The sequence below is a fragment of the Cnephaeus nilssonii genome, assembly GCF_951640355.1.
Source record: "Cnephaeus nilssonii genome assembly, chromosome: 14".
NCBI classification, from domain to species: domain Eukaryota; kingdom Metazoa; phylum Chordata; class Mammalia; order Chiroptera; family Vespertilionidae; genus Cnephaeus; species Cnephaeus nilssonii.
The window spans coordinates 28649681-28670745 of record NC_137085.1 but is presented as its reverse complement, the minus strand read 5'-3'; the positions used below and the strand labels follow the sequence as shown (position 1 = coordinate 28670745).

General features: G+C 46.6%; 1 protein-coding gene across 3 annotated transcripts in view; it reads right to left on the bottom strand.

The window, feature by feature from the left end:
- GNE (glucosamine (UDP-N-acetyl)-2-epimerase/N-acetylmannosamine kinase) overlaps positions 1-15753 on the bottom strand; it is a 62703-nt gene extending 46950 nt beyond the window's left edge. Inside the window, exons 1-2 of one of the 3 annotated variants that reach the window (XM_079790161.1) lie at positions 15662-15753; positions 10782-10905 (exon numbers count right to left, since the gene is read on the bottom strand). In XM_079790161.1, the coding sequence (XP_079646287.1) occupies positions 10782-10832 (51 nt within the window). In that variant the 5' untranslated portion in view covers positions 10833-10905; positions 15662-15753. Of the gene's footprint in view, positions 1-2446; positions 3639-10781; positions 10906-15661 lie in introns of those variants that run through there. The other 2 variants (XM_079790163.1, XM_079790162.1) reach the window with 2 other exon arrangements.
- Between the last annotated feature and the right edge of the window lie 5312 nt (positions 15754-21065).

The window sequence follows — 21065 nt, the reverse complement described above, 5'->3', positions numbered from 1 at the left end:
ACATTTAAGATGAGTACACTGTTGGTGATATTTACTTTGCTGGGTGAGGCAAAGCAAATCATTCATGGTTGGTCAATTTGTATTTATTTTAAAAGAACAGTAAACATCTGGCAACACTAAGATGCTTAGTATTTACCAGGTAACTCAAAGGTTATTCTACCAAAACTGAGAGTAAACTAGCTATATAAATAAACTATGAAAAATACAAAGTTCCTTAGGCCAATCCGATAAGGTTTCTACAAGAAATGTCTAGCATATAAAGGGAATAGATAAGATGTACAAATCTTATTTCCTAAATTACATTAATGTTTATTGTCTTTACCCAAATCCCTAGAAATGAACTTGTTTCAATAGCATTTTAATCCTTTATTACTATGTGGGACAAAGTAATTAGGTTGCTATTGCCTGTAGCTGTATAAAGTGTGTTCACTTAAGAATGATGGCTAAAGTAGAGCAATGCTCAGGTGTGCTTATCTAGTGTGTTACTGCAGGAATAATTGATGATTTTTAAGCCATACTATATTTTTAAAGTTAATTTGCACAAATACATTCATATCCATTTTGTCCAATGCAGAATTTAAAATTGAGGAATAAATAAGCTTGAAAAATCTAATCAAGGTGATTTCTTATATGCAGATGCTTGATTCTAGATTTTGAAATACTTGATGCACCTCCACATTTACCTTGGATTCTTTTGTGTGTGTTTTAAATTTATTGAGGTGATATTGGTCAACACGAACATACAGATTTCAGGTGTGTGTTTCTATGTTACAAAACCTGAATATTGCCCCGTGTGCCCACTACCTTGGATTCTTATACTTTGGATTCATACAAAAGCCCATGATGGTTTTGTCTTGTGTGTAAATGTTATTTATTTAGCATAGACATTAAAGAAACTTCCTGGGGGGGGAAAAGTTACTTAGGTCAAAGCTTTTTTAAGGAAAGAAGTTAAACCTTAAAAAGAAAATAATAGGCCCTGGCCGGGTTAGAGAATCATCCTGATACGACAAGGTTGCAAGTTCGATCCTCAGTGAGGGCACATACAAGAATCAACCAATGAATGTATAAATAAGAGGAACGACAAATCGATGTTCCTCTCTCATTCAAATCAATCAATCAAACCCAGCATTCAGAGCATTGCCCACATCCAGTGTTTGTCTTGTGTCTGTTCATTTCATAAACATCTATGAGTGAGAACTTCCTGCCAAGAGAACGTGATACTGTAGGCGCACCTCCCACCCAGCTTTCACTTTTTACGGTTTCAGTTACCTGCGACTATTAAATGGAAAATTCCGGAAATAAACAATTTTTTCTAAAATTTTAAATGTCACGATGCTCTCAGTAGGGTGATGAAAACTCACCTCACCCCTCTCCGTCCCAGCGTGACTCATCCCTTTGTTCAGTGCTGAATCCATGATATATATGCTCCCCAACCTTAGGCACTTACTAGCAGTCTAGGTTACCTAACTGACTGTCACGGCATCACACTGCTCCTCTTCAAATAAACTTTATTTTACTTAATACTGGTCCCAAAGAGTACGAGTGGTGAGCTGGCAGTACAAATATGCCAAAGAGAAGCAGTCAAGTGCTTCCTCTAAATGAAAACGTGCAAGTTCTCAACTAAGAAGATACATACTGCGGTTGCTAAAATCTACAGTAAGAATGAATCTTCCATGGGTGAAGGAAAAAAATTCGTGCTAGCTTTGCTGTCGCACTTCAAACTGCAAAAGGTAAAGGCACAGTGCGTAAGTGCTTAGTTCAATGGTAAAGGCATTAAACGTCACAGATATGTATACATAGGGGGGGAAAACAGGGTTCCGTGCTAACGGCTGGTTTCAGGCATCCGCTGAGGGTCTTGGAACCTGTCCCCCATGGATAAGGGGGAGACTACTCTTTCCTCAGTGCAGAGAGGATGAGACTCACAGAAATAAAAAGGACGGGGCTATCTAAAAGTGTTCTGAAATTCAGACCCTATTCCTGAGCCATAATTCTGTTTGGCTTCTACAGTCCGGTTAACCGGTTGTCTATAATGCTAAGCTGTGCCCCGCCCCGGCCCTCTATCAGAGGAGCAGAGCATGCTTTTTCGTGCCGTAACCAGTTTACCAGTGTGCTCCGGACGGGGCGTGCGTCTGTGCGCGCACGGGTGTGTGTGACAGAGCTTATCAAACTTCCAAGGAAGCCCAGACCCAGAATGCGGTCAGGGCTGGGCGCCGACCTTCCAAGGCATCTTTTACTTCAACCTTTATACCCAGGGCAGCGTGCCTATCCAGCAGCTCCCCGCCCTCTGACGCCGTTAACGGGGCACCATCTTCCAGGACAGCCCGTGTTCTTCCTGGGTAGCACAGCTCCGGGACAGTCGTGCGGGCCTCCCTCTCCCCGCCGCCATCCCCAAACCCCACACACAGCTTCCCGGACGGCTCCTCGCCCGGGGCCGCACGGAACCTGCCTGCGTCCGCCGCCGCCAGGTGGGGCCTATAACGGGACTGAAGAGGGGCGCGGGCGCGTAGGCCCCGCGGGCGAGGGGGCGAGCCCGGGCCGGTGTGGGCCGGAGAGTGGGGGGAAGCGGTGCGAAGCCGCGGGCTGGGGACCGGAGGAGGAGGCCCTAGAAGCCGGGAGGATGCTCTTCCCGAGCCCGCGCCCCGAGTCCCCGGCGGATGCGGGGCTCTCACCAGTCGCCGGTCCGCGGCTCCCTCCCGCGCCGCCTTCGCCGCCGCCGCCGCCGCCGCCGCCGCCGCCACGCCTCGAGGCGGAGAGCCAGAGGCAGCGCCCGCCCGCAGGCTGTGTACGGCCCGCCGTCGGCTTCCGCCACGGGGCCCCACGGGTCGCTGACGCGTCGCTGGACCCCACCTCGCACCCCCTGCACACCCACCCCGGCGCGAATCGGCGAGCGCGCCCTGACGTCACCTGAGAGCAATCCCGTGATTGGCTGGGCCCTCCGACGCCCCACCTCCTTCGCTAAAGGTTTCTGGGGAGGCGGGGCGGCCGGCCTTCCGCGGTCGTGGCGCTGTGGGAGCCGCCGGCCCCTGCTCTCGCCCCGCCGGCCCCCGAACGTCTGGGCATCCGGGTCCTCGCCCGGGTAGCTGTTTTGTCCTTCCATGCCCTCGGTCATCTCTCAGGCCGGGCCAAAACAATGCTGTCGTGGAGCGGGTCCGGAACCCTGCCTGCCAGGAGGCTCTGAGGGCAGATCCTGGCCGACCAGCGCCGCGAGCTCCGCCTGGGCCTCCCCTGCGGCGACATCCCGGCCCGGCCCGGCCCGGCCCTCCGGGGCCCGCGGAGAACAAAGCTGTGGCAGAAACTGGGGTGGCAGAGCGCTCACACGGCTCCTGATGATGAATTGTTAATGATCCTGACTCACCATGGATAAGCTTTGAGTTGGTGATAACAGAACATTTTTAAAAATTCCTTTTTTCCCAACCATTAAATGATTTACCACTGGTGATACTAAACAGTCTTAGCAAACCAGTGAAAGTTCAAACTTTTGCACCTTGATTTTCCTATTAATGCCGAAGCTCCCCCGCAGCTAGCTTGCAGCCACAAAAAGGTCACATCAGGCACAAAAGGACAGACATTAAGGGATGTTGTGCAAGAAAGGGTCATTGGCTTTCTTTTTCAAATGTCACTTTGAAATACCACTTTGGAAGGAGGCCTAACGTGGTATCCCTGGTTGCATCTGATAGGGCTGGGAGGAGTCGGACTTTTCACTAAATTCCTATTTATAGTATCCTTTGTATTTTTGTAGTGTATGCACAGATCCGAATTAAAGGTAATAAAATTAATTGAAAAATAATGGTGGCAGAGAAACTCAATTGAAGTGGATGGATATGAGATTTAGTTTGGAAGTGGAATAGATGAAAATTATGGATTAGATGTGAGGGATGACAGAAAAAGAAAACAAGGATGATCCAGGTGTTTGGCATCAGTGTTTGAGTGATTGGTGCCATTTACCAAGATGCGAAAAGCTGGGGGTGTGACCAGGTGTGGGGAGTTAACAGTAGTTTTAACTTGGGATATGTTATGTTGGAGATACCTATGAGATGGCCACATGAAGCTACCAAACAGGCAATAAGATATGCGAATCTGAACACAGATTCACCGGACTATAGATGATGTATAAATTTTCTATTGTTGTTGTAACAAACTTAGTGGCTTGAAACAACACAATTGTTTATCTTATGGTTGTGGGACTTAGGAGTCTGAAATGGGTTTCACAGGGCTAAAATCAAGGTAGCAGTGTAGGCATCACATACACAAAAATTGTAACTATGTGTGGTGATGGAGATGAACCAGACTTATTGTGGGGATCATTTAGCAATATACAGGGTGGGGCAAAAGTAGGTTTATAGTTGTATGTGTGGGAAATAATACAATAAACAATAAATAATACAGGAATAAACTGTTTCATGTACTCACAACTGTTTGTAAACCTACTTTTGCCCCATCCTGTATACATATATTGAGTCATTACGTTGTACACCAGAAATAGATGTAATGTATGCCAAATATATCTCTTTTTTTCTTTTTCTTAGTTTTTTTTTAAGAAAAAAGGAGTCAGTAGGTCTGCCTTTCTAGGCTGCAGGGGGAGAATCTGTTTCCTTATCTTTTGCAGTTTGTAGAGGCTGCCCACATTCCTTGACTTGTGGCCCCTCTGACCTGCTTCCCTTGCCACATCTCTGACACCCCTGCTTCCCTTGTTCACACAAAAAAAGGACCCTTCTGATTACAATGGGTCCACTCAGGTAGTTCAGAATAATCTTCACTCAAAATCCTAATTTAATCACATTGGAAAGTCTCTTCTGCTACTAAGGAAACATATTCACAGGTTCTGAGGATTAGGATGTAGACATCTTTGGGGAGGTATTATTTTGCCTACCACAAGTGGTATTAAAAGTTCCCAGGAGATGTTCAAGAGGGGAATATAATTTTTTAAAAATGTTTTATTGATTTTAGAGAGAGGAAGAGGGAGGGAGGGAGAGAAACATGGATCTGCTGTCTCCTGCATGCCCCCTACCAGGGTGGAGCCTGAAACCCGGGCATGTGACCTGACCAGAAATGGATCTGGTGACCTCTCTGTTCATGGGACAGTGCTCAATCAACTGAGTCACAACAGCCAGGGCTGGGCACATTACTTTTAAAGTTACATGCCATACCAGCAAATACCCAGAACAGAATGTCACTTTTTTTTCTCTTGAAGTTAAGAAAAATTAATTTCAAAAACAGTGTTGATGTTCAGTTTTTTAAAAATCTGGATGTTTATTAAATGAATGTGTTTAGTTTATAAAAATTTTAATTGTACATTTAAGCATGTTTTTGTACACCTAAGTACAATATGTTTTTTAAACGTTGTTTCAGATTATAACTAGGAACATAAATACTTTTGATAATAGGTAATACAACCCTGGCCAGGTGGCTCAGTGTGTGGGAGCGTCATCCATACACCAAAAGGCTGCAGGTTCGATTCCCGTCAGGGTTTCCAGTTCCATCCTCAGTAGGGGCTTGCAGAGAAGGCAACAATGAATGTTTCTCGTTCACAGCAATGTTTCTCTCTCTCCCCCTTCCTCTCTCTCTAAAAAACAATGAAAACTGCCCTGACCGGTTTCCTCAGTGGTTAGAGTGTCTGCCGGTGAACCAAAGGGTCAAAAGTTCAATCCTGGCCCCCCATCAGGGTGGGTGCGGGAGGCAGTTGGTGGATCTCTCTCTCTCTCTCTCTCTCTCTCTCTCTCTCTCTCTCTCTCTCTCTCCTCTCCTTCCTCCTCCTTCCTTTCGACTCTCTGTAAAGATCAATGAGGAAAATATCCTCCGGTGAGGATAAATAAATAAATAGATAGACAGATAGATACTCATAACAAGAAGAGAAGCCTTTTTTGAAATTTGTGTTTCAGGACCATTAATCACTGTTCATATCCCCAATTACTAATCAGTTTATCACATCAGCCAATCAGCTTTTTAGAGCACCTGTGGTGGTGAGCTGTCCCTGGGCTAGCTTTCCCAATTATAGAACAACAGTACAAATAAATGCAATGGCTGTGTAAAGTATTGCCCTTTATGGGGATTTTTAAATGTATTTTATGGGCTATGCAAGTATTATATTTTAAACCGGTAAATACTTGTATTACTTATCTACCGGCTAAGGAAATGAAGTAAGCCAGAGAGTGTCCAGTCACCCCTGACTAATAGGAGTTCAGAAAGTTTAATTGGCCCAGCAATTCCAGCAGAACAGGAAAAGTGTTAAAAACGAGTTTGCCTTTAACTTTGGCTCTGTTATAAAATGTTGGATCAACTAAATTAGGTTCTAAAATAACTGCTCATTAAAGAGTTATGTGGGGAGGAAAGAACAAAGTGGGGCGGGGGGAGGAGTTATGTAGGAAGTATGCTCTTTCGGACTTCAAAGGACCAGGCTGAGATCCACAGCATTCAGTACCGGCAGTAAGCCTTTGGGAAAGTTCATGCTTCCTCACACAGGCCAGGAGCCAGCCCAGGTCCTGGTCCAGGACTCCTGGAGCTGATGAATAGTCAGTTAGTATTCGGCGAGCAGCTAACAGTGAAGATGGGGTCCCACATGCCATTCCTTTGGAGTGCTGAAGTGGGCTTCTTGTTACCTCTGTGAATGCTTAAGACACATCCAAAGATACGTAATTAATATCTGTAAGTCCAAAGCATGAACAAAAGGCCTCCACCTCTCTCTTCTCATGTCTTTCATTCCCCTCCTCTGGAATGAGTCTAATTCAACCTTTCAAATCACTTCTGTTGTTCCTCCCTACCCTGCTTCCTGTCCCTCAATGTGGCCAGTCCCTTACGATTACACCGCTGCCTCTGGTCCTCCACAGACACTATCGTTTGGAATGTCTTTCACTCTCAAGTCTTCCATTTTGACTTCTGTGTAGATACTTCCTTGGTTGCATACTCATTCTAGTTCTGGGTCCATCATTTCAATTGCCTGCTAGACATTTCCTCACCTCATGCTCAATATATAAAATTTAGTTTGGTGTTCTTCCTCTTGACTTCCCCATTTCTCTTAATGGTATCCCTTGCCGCTTTCATTCAGACTCAAAATTATGGAGTCATATTGTAATATTCTCTTCTCTCTTTCTCTCTCTCTCTCTCTCTCTCTCTCTCTCTGTCTGTCTGTCTCTCTCTCTCTGTCTCTCTTTCTCTCTCTAACTTTTAACATTCAATCTCTCAAATTCTTCAAAATGTGTTTTGTGGGAGTGTTTTTGGCATCTACTCTTCCCTCCCATTTCTAACATCACCACCTTAGTTCATTCAGATCTTCATCTTCTTATTTCCTTAATCCTGAGATGTCTATATTTTCGCAATTTTACATACCTACACTCAAGATTTACTTTTAATCATTGTACACATTTAATGTAGAGTTTCTTTATTGTAATTAAGCAAATATGGCATCTCAGACCTAGATTACTGTACTTCTCCTTGCTCTTCCAGCCTGCATTCCCTGCTTTTCTAATCTGTCCTGCCCACTACTGCCTGATTAATCTATTTAAAAGCCTGCTTTCACTAAGTCATTGCTTTGCTTAAGAAAAACTTCCGTGTCTCCCCATTCCCTGCTGGGTAAAGTATGCCTAGGGGGTCAACTTTGGCATTGAAAGTCTCCAACAATCATGCCCTGACCTCTTCCTGGCCTTACCAACATTACTCCCCTCCCTAGTCCCTCTGCCCTGAACAGATCGCTGTCCTCCTCTGTTGATGTCATTCCCCACAATTAGAAGGCGATTCCTCCAGCTGCTTACACCCTAGTCAGACTTCAAGTCCTATGTCTGTTGTGAAGTTAGCTCTGTTAGGTATACTTGTCTCCCTGATATATCCTTATCCTTGAATCATGACTTATTTAAGAAATACAGTCTCATAAGCATTGAGTCAAATGAGGAGATCACAACTCTTATCAAAGAGTCATTTCCATCCGCATTCTTTTCCCTCTGGCTAGTCCAGTTCACTTGCATTCAACTTCCCCCATCTCCCCTCCTCTAGCACTGAAGCTAATGATCTTAGTAGTACAACAAGGTTGCTTATCTTTATAGCGAATCAAGTGTAAGAGAGCGTGGTGAGTTGAGGAACAAAGAGAAATTTAGTGGTGTTACAAGATAGATGTGTGGAGGCAGAAAGCAACTGGACATGCAGCTAAGATGCGGGGTAAGGCCAGGTCAGTGAGGGCCCTGAGTGATGTCAAGCTAAGGAGGTCAGACTTTCTCCTCACTAGAATTGGGAGATTCTTTTTAATCATGAGAGTGACATGATCAAATTTGCTTCATTAGAATTGTGGGAGATGAGCTGGGAAGAGGAGGAAGGACTAGAAGAAGGGAGGCCAGTTAGGAATAATATTTCAGGACCTGAATTAAGGTGATGGACATGGAAATGAAGAGGGAGTGAGTGAGAGGACAGAATAAAAAAATGAGAAAGTGGAGAAAGAATGGACAGAACTTGATGGCAGAAGGGATGGTGATGGAAGAGAATGACTGATGTTTCTACTTCAAAACACTGGGTGACTGGCAATGCTCTCATCTGAAAGAAAGGAGAAACAGGTGCAGATGGGCTAGAGGAGCCGAGAAGATGAGCTCTGATGAGGACAAGTTGAATCTGCAGCACCTAACAGGCATTTTCATAAAACTGAGGACCTGGAGGAAGATATGTGATCAGGCATAATTCGTCCCCCAAACTTTATATCTATTTGGAAGTCCATTGTTACTTCTAGCCCAAGGCACCCAACTGCATTTCTTGCCCTACCTGTCTCACCAGCTTTCCTAAGGCCCCTGACTCCCAGTCTGTTACACATTTACTCTTGGCCAGTTCAGAGCTCTTTTTATAATACTTTACACAAAGCAGTTATCTCAGTCTCAGACAGACTCTGGGACATGATTAAATTTACTTTTACAGGATGTAAAGTTCTGCGGAAACCCGGGGACGTCAGTTTATTGTGCTTTGTGTGTACCACTCGCTGGTGCTTTCCTGGCATGCGCCCTCTTTGCCAGCTCACTTTTTCCAACTGTCCCGTCTTTCCTACGCTCCAGCTTCCCTTCTCTTAACCCCTTCTTCACACTTCTGGTCACTGTCTCATTCTTGAAACTTCCTTTTTCCTGGGTTTCCACGACACCTCCTGATTTTCCATCTACCTCAAATCTCTCTGTACTTCCTCAAACATCTCCTTAAAAATTAATGTTTCCTAGGATTCCCTAGTTAGCCTTTCTTTCCTCTCATTTTAGTAAACATCTAGTGTGACCCCATCCATTTGCATGGCTTAACACAACCATTGAAATTTGTTTCTAAATCTGAATCTCTAGCTCAGTCTTCGTCCAAATGCAAACATCCAGCTCCTTTTTGGGCAGCGTTGTGTGGATGTGTTCCCCAGGCACTCCAATCAGCTCGCTAAAATGAAGTTTTTTTCTTCTCCATAAACTTGGGCTTTCTCCATTCTAAGTCTCAGTGAATGGCATTATCATCCACCTCTAACCTGGGAGGAATCCTTGACCTCTCCACCTTTATCTCCCAAATCAGTCTGCCATGAAATCCTATCAACTTCAGATTTTAAATGAGCCCTTTCCTAGAAGAGAACACGGTGTGATTGAAGAGAACAAGAAGGGGGCGAGAAGAACATGAAAAGGAGAGAACTAGCCTGACAGGAGGAACGTTTTGCTGCGGAATATTGAAAAACATCAAGGGGGAGGGCACCTCGGAGCAGAGCTTACGGGCGACACACAGTATTTCAGAGCTGATGTGGTCATAGAACCACCAAATGTCAGCAGGTGGGTGAAATGGTCACGTCAAGGCACATTTTTAAAAAGTCAGCCAACTTGAAAAATGGAAGTCAGAGCAACTATTACCCCTGTAACTAGAAACAACCATTTCTTAGATTTTATTGAAGACATGAGGGCAAAAAACTAAGAAGTTCAAACTAGAAGTTTAGAAAATCTGACCTTGAATTGAAATGTAAGTGCAAATGCTACTAAAAATAAAAATAAATTCTCATTGAAGGAGGCAAATTGAAATTAGGCTTAACAGTATAGCTAGAAGTAGACTATATTGAAAATAATTGCAAGAGTGATATTTGATTGAAAAGTGCTTATAAGCCATTCCTTAACTATAGATCTTTAAGTTGAATACATACATACACACACACACACACACACACACACACACATATATATATATATATTTTTTTTTAACCACCAAATTGAAATGTGATGATGATTACCTAAAACATCTGAATTTCCACATTTCAACAAAAATTTAGGTTCAATAAATGACATTATAATATATAGCACACTATCTGACATACCGATAAGCACGGTAATTTCCATTTTATTTGGAAATTTGGATACCATATAACGCAGAGTAAGTGCACCCCCCTCCCTAACGTGGTTAGTTAGTAGCTGAACAGCTGGGAGAAAAAGCACAAACCAGGCAGCTCCGCGTACCGTGCTTCAAAAGCAAAGGAGCAAATAAAAAGAGTTGCAGCAAACTTTCACTTTTGGAAATAAACGACACTTATGAAGCAGAGGGCTCCAAGAGTAAGAGCAGATCCACTTCCTTGGACGACAGCATGAGGACTGTAAAGGAGAGTTCGTTTTCAGCTTTCAGCTTAGAAATGCTGGGAGACCATGCGTTTCAGCACAGCAACCCAGAAACAAATAGGAGCCGTAACATGACCAGCACGAGTGATGATGGGTGTGATCGGTTTAGAAGCAAAGCGTTCCCCTTCTCCCTGGCAATGCCCCCCTTTGTTTCCGACGGCAGTTTCCAGGGTAAAGCTCTCCCGAGCTGCAGTTACTCACGTGAGGTCCTGGAAAGCACAGCTCCTGGTAAGAACACACACGGATTTCCATCCCGCAGCACACGCTCTGTACCCAGAGTTGTTGGAGTCGAGGAGCAGGGCAGGTGATTGTTCTGTTGGTTTAGCTGCAACAGAGCAGTCATTAATAAGCCTCCGATTCCCCGACTAACTCCTGAGCCCCGCCTCTCTGAAAAGGAAGGAAAAATATGTGGCTCTGAATTCTTCCTGTCCTCCTGGACAGTAGCTTGCAAGGAGGAGGACATTGAGTGTCTGAGTGGTACTTCCCTGTTTTTGATATTTCTACCTGATGGTTTCATTTTCCACTAGAAAAAAATAGTTTCTTCTGAGTTTCATGAAGACAGAAACAAAAAGCTGCATTCAAAGTCTCAATAGTCTTTTCACGTTGTTTTCACACATGACCCATTCAAAATATTTATTAATATACCATCTTGAGCCGGAAAGTAAAATAAAGACATGAAACTAGGGATTCAAGTTTCCTGAATAGTCACAGACCTCGACATATTGAAAACCCTTAGTTTCATGAGATTGAAGAAAAAAAATTAATATTGCTGCATTTTTATCTAAGCTACATTAAAAGAAAACTGTTTCTACATTTTATAAAGGGTGTACCTTGCACTTTGGTGCTCAGGGACCTCCCATGACCAGACTGGTGGCAAGGGGTACAGGCTAATGATCTGCTATTTCTATGTGTTTGTTCGAACACATCACCAGCTTAGCCTTATATGTCCTGCAACTTTACATTCTACCTAAGGAAAGCTAAAATAAAAAAGTCAGCCCAGCCGGCGTGGCTCAGTAGTTGAGCGTAGACCGATGAGCCAGGAGATCATGGTTCGATTTCCGGGCAGGGCACATGCTGGGGTTGCAGGCTCGATCCCCAGTGTGGGTGTCCAGCCGGCAGCTGATTAATGATTCTCTCTCATCATTGATGTTTCTATCTCTCTCTCCCTCCACCTTCCTCTTTGAAATCAATAAAAAAAATATTTTTTCAAATAATCAATTTTTAAGAAGAGAACACTTTATACTGCTGTTTTTAAGAACTGATGAATGGGGCTCCTGGTCAGGATGGCAGAGTAAACAAACGCTGGACTCACCTCCTCTCACCGCATCAAAAGTGCAACTAAACTACAGAACAACCATCATGGAGAACTGCCTAAAGTCCAGGTAAACTAAGAAGTCCTATAACTAAGGATGTACAGCAGAAGCCACGTCACGACTGGTGGGAGGGGCGGAGACACAACCGGCTGGTCCCACACCTACCTGTGGCAGTTAAAAATTGGGAAGGCCGCCAGAACCGGTTTGGCTCAGTGGATAGAGCGTCGGTCTGCGGACTGGAGGGTCCCAGGTTCGATTCCGGTCAAGGGCATGTACATTGGTTGCGGGCACATCCCCGGTGGGGGGTGTGCAGGAGGCAGCTGGTCGATGTCTCTCTCTCATCGATGTTTCTGGCTCTCTGTCCCTCTCCCTTCCTCTCTGTGAAAAATCAATAAAATATATTTAAAAAAAAAAAATTGGGAAGGCTGCCGAAACCGGTTTGGCTCAGTGGATAGAGCGTTGGCCTGCGGACTGAAAGGTCCCAGGTTTGATTCCGGTCAAGGGCATGTATCTTGGTTGCGGGCACATCCCCAGTGGGGGGTGTGCAGGAGGCAGCTGATCGATGTTTCTCTCTCATCGATGTTTCTAACTCTCTATCCCTCTCCCTTCCTCTCTGTAAAAAATGAATAAAATATATATATATATTTTTAAATATATTTTATTGACTTTTTACAGAGAGAAAGAGAGAGGGATAGAGAGTTAGAAACATCGATGAGAGAGAAACACCGATCAGCTGCCTCTTGCACAACCCCTACTGGGGATGTGCCCACAACTAAGGTACATGCCCTTGACCGGAATCGAACCCGGGACCTTTCAGTCCGCAGGCCGACACTCCATCCACTGAGCCAAACCGGCTTCGGCCAATAAAATATATTTTTTAAAAAATTGGGAAGGCTATCTCAGAGGCATGGAGGTCCCTCCATGAGGAGCAAGGGGTCCCAGCCCCACATTGGATCCCCAGCCAAGGGTTCCAGTACCTGGAAGAGAAGTCCCCTAACTTCTGGCTGTTAAAACCAGAGGGGTTGGTGGCTGAGGGAGAAGGAGAGCTGCTGAAGTTCCAGGGGTTCCTCTTAAAGGGCTGGCACATGGACTTACTGATGGATTCATTCACTCTGAGCTTCAGTGCTGGGGTAGCAGCTCAAAGGGTGCCAGGGCAATACGGAAGGAACTGAATTGCCTGGCTTCAGGGCAAGGGCTGGAGGGGCAGCTTTCTCCCAGACGAAAGTGCTAACAGAAGCCACTATTCCTTTGCTAAGCCCTCCAGCTGCATGCACAGGCCAGAGCCATACATGAGTCTCTATTAACCTGGCCAACATCGTTTGATTCTCCCTGGTGATTCCCTGAGACCCTGCTCCACCCAACTTTTGGACCCACACAAGCCACTTCCCATTGCCTTTCTATACTAATGGCCTGTCTTGGCTCATGCTGTGGACTTTCCTAAAATCTCTCAAGGTTCACAAATTCCAAACAAGCAGAATCTGGCCTCAGCATGCCCCATATCTCATGCTAAGCAGCCCCAAGCCTGGCATTAGTGGCAGCTGGCCTGTTTGCAGCTTAGCCTCTCCCAGGCACCTCCAAGCCCAGCATAAGTGGCAACCATCTGCAGATGACTTCATAGTTCATACCAGCTGGCCCAGGGCAAGGCACAAGCAACAGCTGACCTTGGCCTGCACCTTCCACAAAGCCCCAGAACCAATACATTCAGACCACACTAGAGCACCATTCAACCACCTCCACAAACAATGTTCTCTCTCATCACTGGGGTTTCTGTCTCTCTCCCTCTCCCTGCTATTCAGTGAAATAAATAAAAACAGATTAAAAAAAAAAAGAACCTACAGAATTCAGCCCTGGCCAATGTGGCTCAGTTGGTTGGGTGTCATCCTGTGTACCGAAGGATCTCCAGTTGGATTCCTAGTGAGGGGTGTGTAGGAGGCAGCCGATAGATGTTTTGCTCTGACATCCATCTCTCTCTCTCTCTCCCTTTCCCTTCCTCTCTTTCTGAAAAATCAATGAAAAATCTTAAAAGAAACAAACAAAAAATAATAACTTACAGAATTCAGATATATGGTCTTTACTATTTAACTATTCTACTATTATGATGCTCTTTACTGGTCTTTTTCCCTTTGTTTTTCCATATAAATTAGAATCAACTTACCAAGTTCTATGAGAAACTTCAATTTGAATTTTTATTGGTTTAATTAATTTTTACATTTTCTCTGTCCCTATAGACTGAAAGTTTCTGATGACAAGAGATCATGTCTATTGGGTTCTTTTTAAAAAATATTTTTAAATTGATTTTTTTAGAGAGAGGAAGAGATAGAAACATTGATAAGAGAGAAACGTCAATAAGTTGCCTCCTGCATGCCGCCTACTGTGGATCAAGCCCGAAACCTGGGCATGTGCCCTGACTGGGAATCGAACCCTGACCTCCTTGTTCATGAACTGACCCTTTGTTCACAAGCCACACCGGCCGGGCATGTCTGTTTCGTTTCTGGAGTATGGTGAGTGCTCAACAAATATTTGCAGAAGGGTTGGATGAATGAACAGATGAATAGCATATGACTCAACATAAAATGTTTTGTAGGCATTAAAATTTTTATTTTCAAAGTATAGTTAATTATGGGAAAATGTTCACAAAATATTAAGTAAAAAAGTAGGCTTCAAAATTTAAAATGACTCTACTATTGCAAGATATATATATATATATATATATATATATATATATATATATACACACACACACACCTACGGAACACTAAGAAAGAAATAAAAAAATAGTAGTTGTCTGGGTAGTAAAATTGCAGATTGTTATTTTCTCATTTATGCTTTTCTAAATTTTCTACAATTTGCATATAGCTTTATAATAAAATAACAGACATTGTTAAAAATAATAAAAGAAAATATCACAATATTTAGAGTTTGGAAGGGCAGTGCTGGATAATTCCATTAGGTTGAGACACTAACTTCCAGTTAAGGTTGGAGTTCTGTCAATATACAAAAGGAAATTTTAAAGTTTAATTTTACTTAAGAATAACACACATACAAAAAAAAGGGCACAATTCATCGGACGATGAATGAATTATTACAAGGCAAACACCCTGTGTAACCATTGCCCAGATCAGAAAAATGGACTGTTACCAGCACCCCAGAAGCCAGCTCCGGGCCTCTGGCTACTTCCTCCCTCCTGCACGGAAGCACTCCCTGGGTCCTGCTCGAGCCAGGCAAGCACGGGAAGCCACTGGGGAAGCAAGCAAGACACCTCTAGGGGAGGGGGAGAACCTACTGTCACCCCAACTACCTCCCAAACTGGAGCACCTGGCCAGTGCCAACGTGTGATACTAAGATTTCCCAAAGGAGGAATACAACAACACATAAAATAAAACTCAGAAACACCTCCTGACTCACTTTCCCTTCCCTTCCCTCACTGTGACCCCAGAGAAGGGACAAGGTCAAATGCCACCACAGCAAGGAGATGAGGCAAGAAAAATTCTTGCAAAGAGAGAGTAGATCCACTTCCTCCAGCCCCGTAGAGAGGGGGGTGGGAGGAAGATGGGCGTGGCACGGGGGAGATGAGAACGGGAGCAGGCGAGCATGACTGTACTTCGCCCTTCCAGGCTGAAATCTGGAGCGTAGTTGTGGGGTGCTGATGGGTTAAAAGGGGATTTTACCTCCTTCGCCACTTGTGACTCCTGTCTTAGTCTTTGTTTGGGCTGTGTAACAAACTACGACCCCTCACAGTGGTTTAAACAACAGAAATTTATTACTCACAGTTCTGGAGACGGAAAGTCCGAGGTCAGGGTGCAGTTCTGCTGAGAGCCCTCTTTCGAGTTGCAGACTGTGACATCTTGACTTCTTGTCTCCTCGTGTGCTGGAGCAGAGGGAAAGCCGATGCTGGCCTCTCTTATAGGAGCACCCATCCCATCCCAAGAGGGCTGCCCTCTCCCGACCTCATCTACTCCTAATTACCTCCCCAAGGCCCCACCTCCTAATACCCTCACATTGGAGGGGGGCAGAAGGGGTTAGGGGATTAACATATGAATTTGGGTCAGGAGACACAAACATAAATTCAGAACAACACCTCACAGGACGGGCCCCCTTCACCCCTGCCCTATCAACATGGGGTGGCTGCAGTCATGAAATGAATGCTTATGACATGGTTAGGCAGACAGAGGAGGCTTGAGCTAAATTTCCTCACTTTGAGTAGCAAGGGGCTAGAGATCCCTGTGGGAGGGGGGATTGTGAAAACTTGAGACGTCCCTCAAATATGGAGACGCGTGTAAAATATCTTGCAATGAATAATCCATAGTTTCAGTCCCCAATATGAGGTGCCATGGGTAATGGCAGACTTGCTCTCTACAGGTCTTCCTTCTCCAGTGCTCCCATTTCTTTCCGTTTTCTACCAGATTAGGATGAAAGCTGCAGACAAGGTGATTTCTTTTTAATATATTTTTATTGATTTCAGAGAGGAAGGGAGAGGGAGAGAGATAGAAACATCAATGATGAGAGAGAATCATTGATTGGCTGCCTCCTGCATGCCCCACACGGGGGAATCAAGCCTACAACCCAGGCATGTGTCCTGACCAGGAATTGAACTGTGATCTCCTGGTTCATAGGTCAATGCTCAACCACTGAGCCAAGCTGGCCGGGAGAGGGTGATTTCTTATCAAATCCCCCACAGTGGCTCAGCAGAAGGACTCATCCCAGCTTCCCTGAGACAGAGAACTTCCCAAGGAAACGCCCTCGTGTCTCCTCCCCCGAGTGGAACATTTCCTGCACATGGGCTCACTCTTCTCCTCGCAGACAGAGAAAGGAGCAAGGCTGTGAAGTCAGCCAGAGCTGGGTTTGAATTCAGGCTCTGCCACTGACAGCTGCTTGGTCTTGGACACGTTACTTAAATTTTGTAAGGTTGATGATCCTTCTATAGAGATAATATTGAGAGGGCCGTAACCAGGGTGGAGACACCTATGAAAAATGTACCCCCAGCACCCGACACTCAGTGAGTTCCCTTCTCCCCCAGCCCAGACTGACGCAGGCTCCCGGGGGTGATGCGGGCAATGGAGGAGACAGTGTATCTCAGTCTGATGACTGGCCTATCTGCTTGTAATGTTACGTCACTTACATTTTTCCTGAAATCAACATTAATTCTTTTTTTTTTTTTTAACTTAGCCTTGTCCTAACCAATAATGTTTGTGAAATCACAGGTTTAATTTTCTAATTATATATTTTCCCAATGCACACTAAATGCATTTAGTCAGTCATTAAGAGATATTTAGATTGACTTTTTTGCTCCCAATAGTAGTTATAGATATTTTTTTTATTTTATTTGAGAGAGACAGACAGAGAGAACATCAATTTGTTGTTCCACTTACCGTATTTTTCCGTGTATAAGACACTATTTTTCCTAAAATCGTTAGACTGAAAATCGAGGGGCGTCCTATACACAGAAATCAGCCGAGGAGGGAAGGTGGGGGGTGCATAGCTGCCCATACCTTGTCAAACAGGCTTCCTCCAATCACGAGCCTTATTGTTACTGACGTCAGCTGATGCTGTAATTGTAGGTGGAGGTAGAGAGTGCGCAGTTGCAACAGGGACCGGAGCATTCTGAGCCCATAAAGATGTCAAAAAATAAAGAAGATAAATACCGGTAAGCGATTGTCTTACTCTACAAAATTGAAACTGAATGTAATCAGGTATGCAAAAGAGCATGGAAACAGAGCTGCAGAGAGACAATTTGGACCTCCTCCCACTGAGAGTATGATCAGACAGTGGAGAAAACAGGAAGAACAGCCCTGGCTGGTTTGGCTCAGTGGATAGAGCGTCAGCCTATGGATTGAAGGGTCCTGGGTTCCATCTGGTCAAGGGCACATTGTCTGGGTTGCGGTCTCGATCCCCAGTAGGGGGTGTGCGGGAGGCAGCCGATCAATGATTCTCTCTCATCATTGATGATTCTATCTCTCTCTCCCTCACCCTTCCTCTCTAAAATAAAAAAAATATTATTTTAAAAACAGGAAGAACAGCTCCTTAAGATGCAAAAAAAAAGGCCTTAAGAGGAAAACCAGCAAAATGTTTAAAATGTTGGTTTCTTAATTTTGGGTTGGAAAAAGGCGGGGGGGGGGGGGGGGTCGTCTTATACACAGAAAAATACGGTACTTATGCATTCATTGGTTGATTCTTGTATGTGCCCTAGCCAGAGATCAAAACTGCAACCTTTGTACATTGGGACGATGCTCTAATCAACTGAGCCAACGGGCAAGGGCCTACTGTACATAATAATGAATACATTCAGGTAGGCATTCATTTAGCACATAGTAGAGTGCCTTTTTATGTTAGCACTAGAGGCCCAGTGCATGATTGAATCATGCACGTGTAGGGTCCCTACACGCTTTTGCTTTTGATCACGGGGAGCTGGGTGCCTGTCCGCTAGTGCACCAGGCCTTTCAGAAGCCTCCAGCGCGGCGGAGGCTTCTGAAAGGCCTGGTGCCTGAGCGGACAGGCACCCAGCTCCCACGCTTTTGATGGTCCGAGGCCGCTGAGGGGGGCTACCCTGCTGTTGAGAGGTGCAGGGGGCGGGACTCCCGCCCCCTGCGCCTCTCAACGGCCGCTGAGGGGGGCTGCCGCGGACACCTGGCTACCCTGCCGTTGAGAGGCGCAGCTGGGTGTCCGCGCAGGCCCCCTCAGCGGCCGCGGATCTGGCCTCTCAACAGCAGCGTAGCCCCCTTCAGTGGCAGCGGATCCGTGCCTCTCAATGGCCGGATAGGCCACCCCGAGTCCCGCCACCCCGAGTCCCGCCCCCCAGCCTCCCGCCACCCAATCGTGGGCGTAGCGGAGTGATGGTAATTTACATGTTACTCTATTATTAGATAGGATGACCTGGCACGGTTCTAGGCTCTTGAGCACCCATGCTGAGGCAGCTGACCCCAGACCCCACTCATTCCTAGGACTGAGAAGATCCATAACCTGCCACACTGGTTAGGAAGCTTTGTCACATGTTTATCAAGGAGCCCAGACAGGGTGCACTCAACCCCAGGCCTTGGTGTGAGGCTTTCTTCAGCTCTTCATTTGCCTGTGTGCAATGGGAGGAAGGTTGGAAGGGGAGGGGAGCGGCTTTAAGGCCTGAGCATCTTGTTCTTGCTTTCTGTCTAATTCGTCCTTAGAGGCGACTGAAAGAAAAAGTGACTCAAGCCTGCTCTCAGGGTGCGTGTGTGTGTGTGTGTGTGTGTGTGTTCTCCCCCTTCACTTCCTCTTTCCAGGCTGCTCTATAAATAAGTTGTCTCAGGCCCTACTGCACCTGGGCAGGCCAACCACCCTCATCCTCTTTCTTTTTCTCATAACATCGCTTTGGGCTCCGGAGGCCAAGATGGCAAGATTCAGATTTGGGGGTAGTTTCGATGCCACCTTTAGGCTAAGCCAAGAGCCCCAACCCAATTTTACCCGATGTTTTCATGCTTTGCAGGACACCACCTGCTGCTTCAATGAATACAAGGGCTCCCACCCTCAGAGTGAACCCCCAAGGCTCCTCCTTCACTGGGACTTGGCTTTGTCAATGATCTCCTCTGTCTTTGGCCTTCCCAGTCTCTTCCTTTCCGTAAGGGCCTTCCTCCCTGGGTACCGACATGTTCCTCCGTGGCACACATAGACATGGCAAGCCACACCAGCTCTCCACTGTATCTTCTCTCCACGTCCACGCCATCTCTTCCTTTCGTTCCATAACTCTGGGAGAACGGGTTACGCTTTGGGTCTTCAGCCGCTCATTCCTTCGTTTGTCCAGTCTGCCTTCCAGCCCCACCATCCTCCTGAAACTGCTGTCCTCAAAGTCAGTAGGGACCCTCCCATGAACTTCGTACACCTCCACAACCTGTGGTTCAGGGACCTGCCCTTGGCTCCTGCACCCGATGGTCTTGTGTGGCTCCTTTCAGTGCTTTTCCTGCCTCACCTTCTCCTCCCCCAGAGTGAGGGCACCCAGAGGGCTGCTTTCTGGCCTCTTTCCTTCTCTCCCTGCATCTGTCCTGTCTCGGGGCCACCCCTCTGTGCCACCCTCTGCCCTTCCACACAGGGCACCGCCAGCCTTTGCAAGAGGGCAAGGCTGCGTAGCTTGATTCCCTCTCATTTCCTTTCGGAGCCTAAAACTGAAAATAGAAATGCCGAAAGCCTTATGACAAGGCCTCTGGGAAGGTCAGTGGGAACAACGGGGGTTTCAGAAAGGAAGCGTGATCCCCGGGAGTCAGGCGGTTCAGAAGAACAAGGAGATTCGTACAGTGAGACGCAGGCCAGCCGCCTTGCTTTCTACTGGCAGGAAGCAGACGAGTCAGCTGTCAGGGCCACGTGCAGACAGGGACCTGGGTTCAGAGAGATGTCACTCAAAGCTTAGCATCCTAGACTTACAGACAAGCAGGAGACTTGGGGGTCAGGTGAGAGTGAAGTAAAACCACTCACCCAGAGGACTCAAGGAGAAGGAAGGGCTCTTGACACGCGCACGCGCCTACACACACACACACACACACACACACACACACACACCCCTTTCCCAAGCCTCCCCCTCCCCCACCCCCACCTTACCCAAGCCTTTCCCTCTCCTAAGCTCCAGGCGCCTCTTTTGCTTCTGTCGCTCGTTTCCCAGCTGGCTCACTTTACTACCTCTGAAACTTTCTGAACTTTCTTTTATAATTTGAAAAATAAACAAAGGAGAAGAAGGGCTCTTGAAGCACGGCGACCTGTTGCAGTGACCGGAAGCTCCCCAGATAATGTTGAGGGGAGATAAAAGCCCCGGAAATGCTCCAGGCAGAGCGGGAGGGCCCTCCGGATGGTCCTTCTGGGGCGGGGGGGGGGGGGGGGGGGGCAATAACAAAACCTGTTGTAAGCACCAGTGGGTTCTGGCTGCAGCCGGCAGGAAGCTCTCCCTGACTCCGAAAACAGGGGCGCTAGGAAAGAGTGAGGGTGCTGCTGGACTGTGAAGCCCCCGTGACTCGGGCGGACCTGGCAGCAGGTGGAGAGGGGGCCGGCGGGCGGGGAGGGGGCCGGCGGGCGGGGAGGGGCCGGCGGGCGGGGAGGGGGCCGGCGGGCGGGGAGGGGGCGGCGGGCGGGGAGGGGGCCGGCGGGCGGGGAGGGGCCGGCGGGCGGGGAGGGGGCGGCGGGCGGGGAGGGGGCCGGCGGGCGGGGAGGGGGCCGGCGGGCG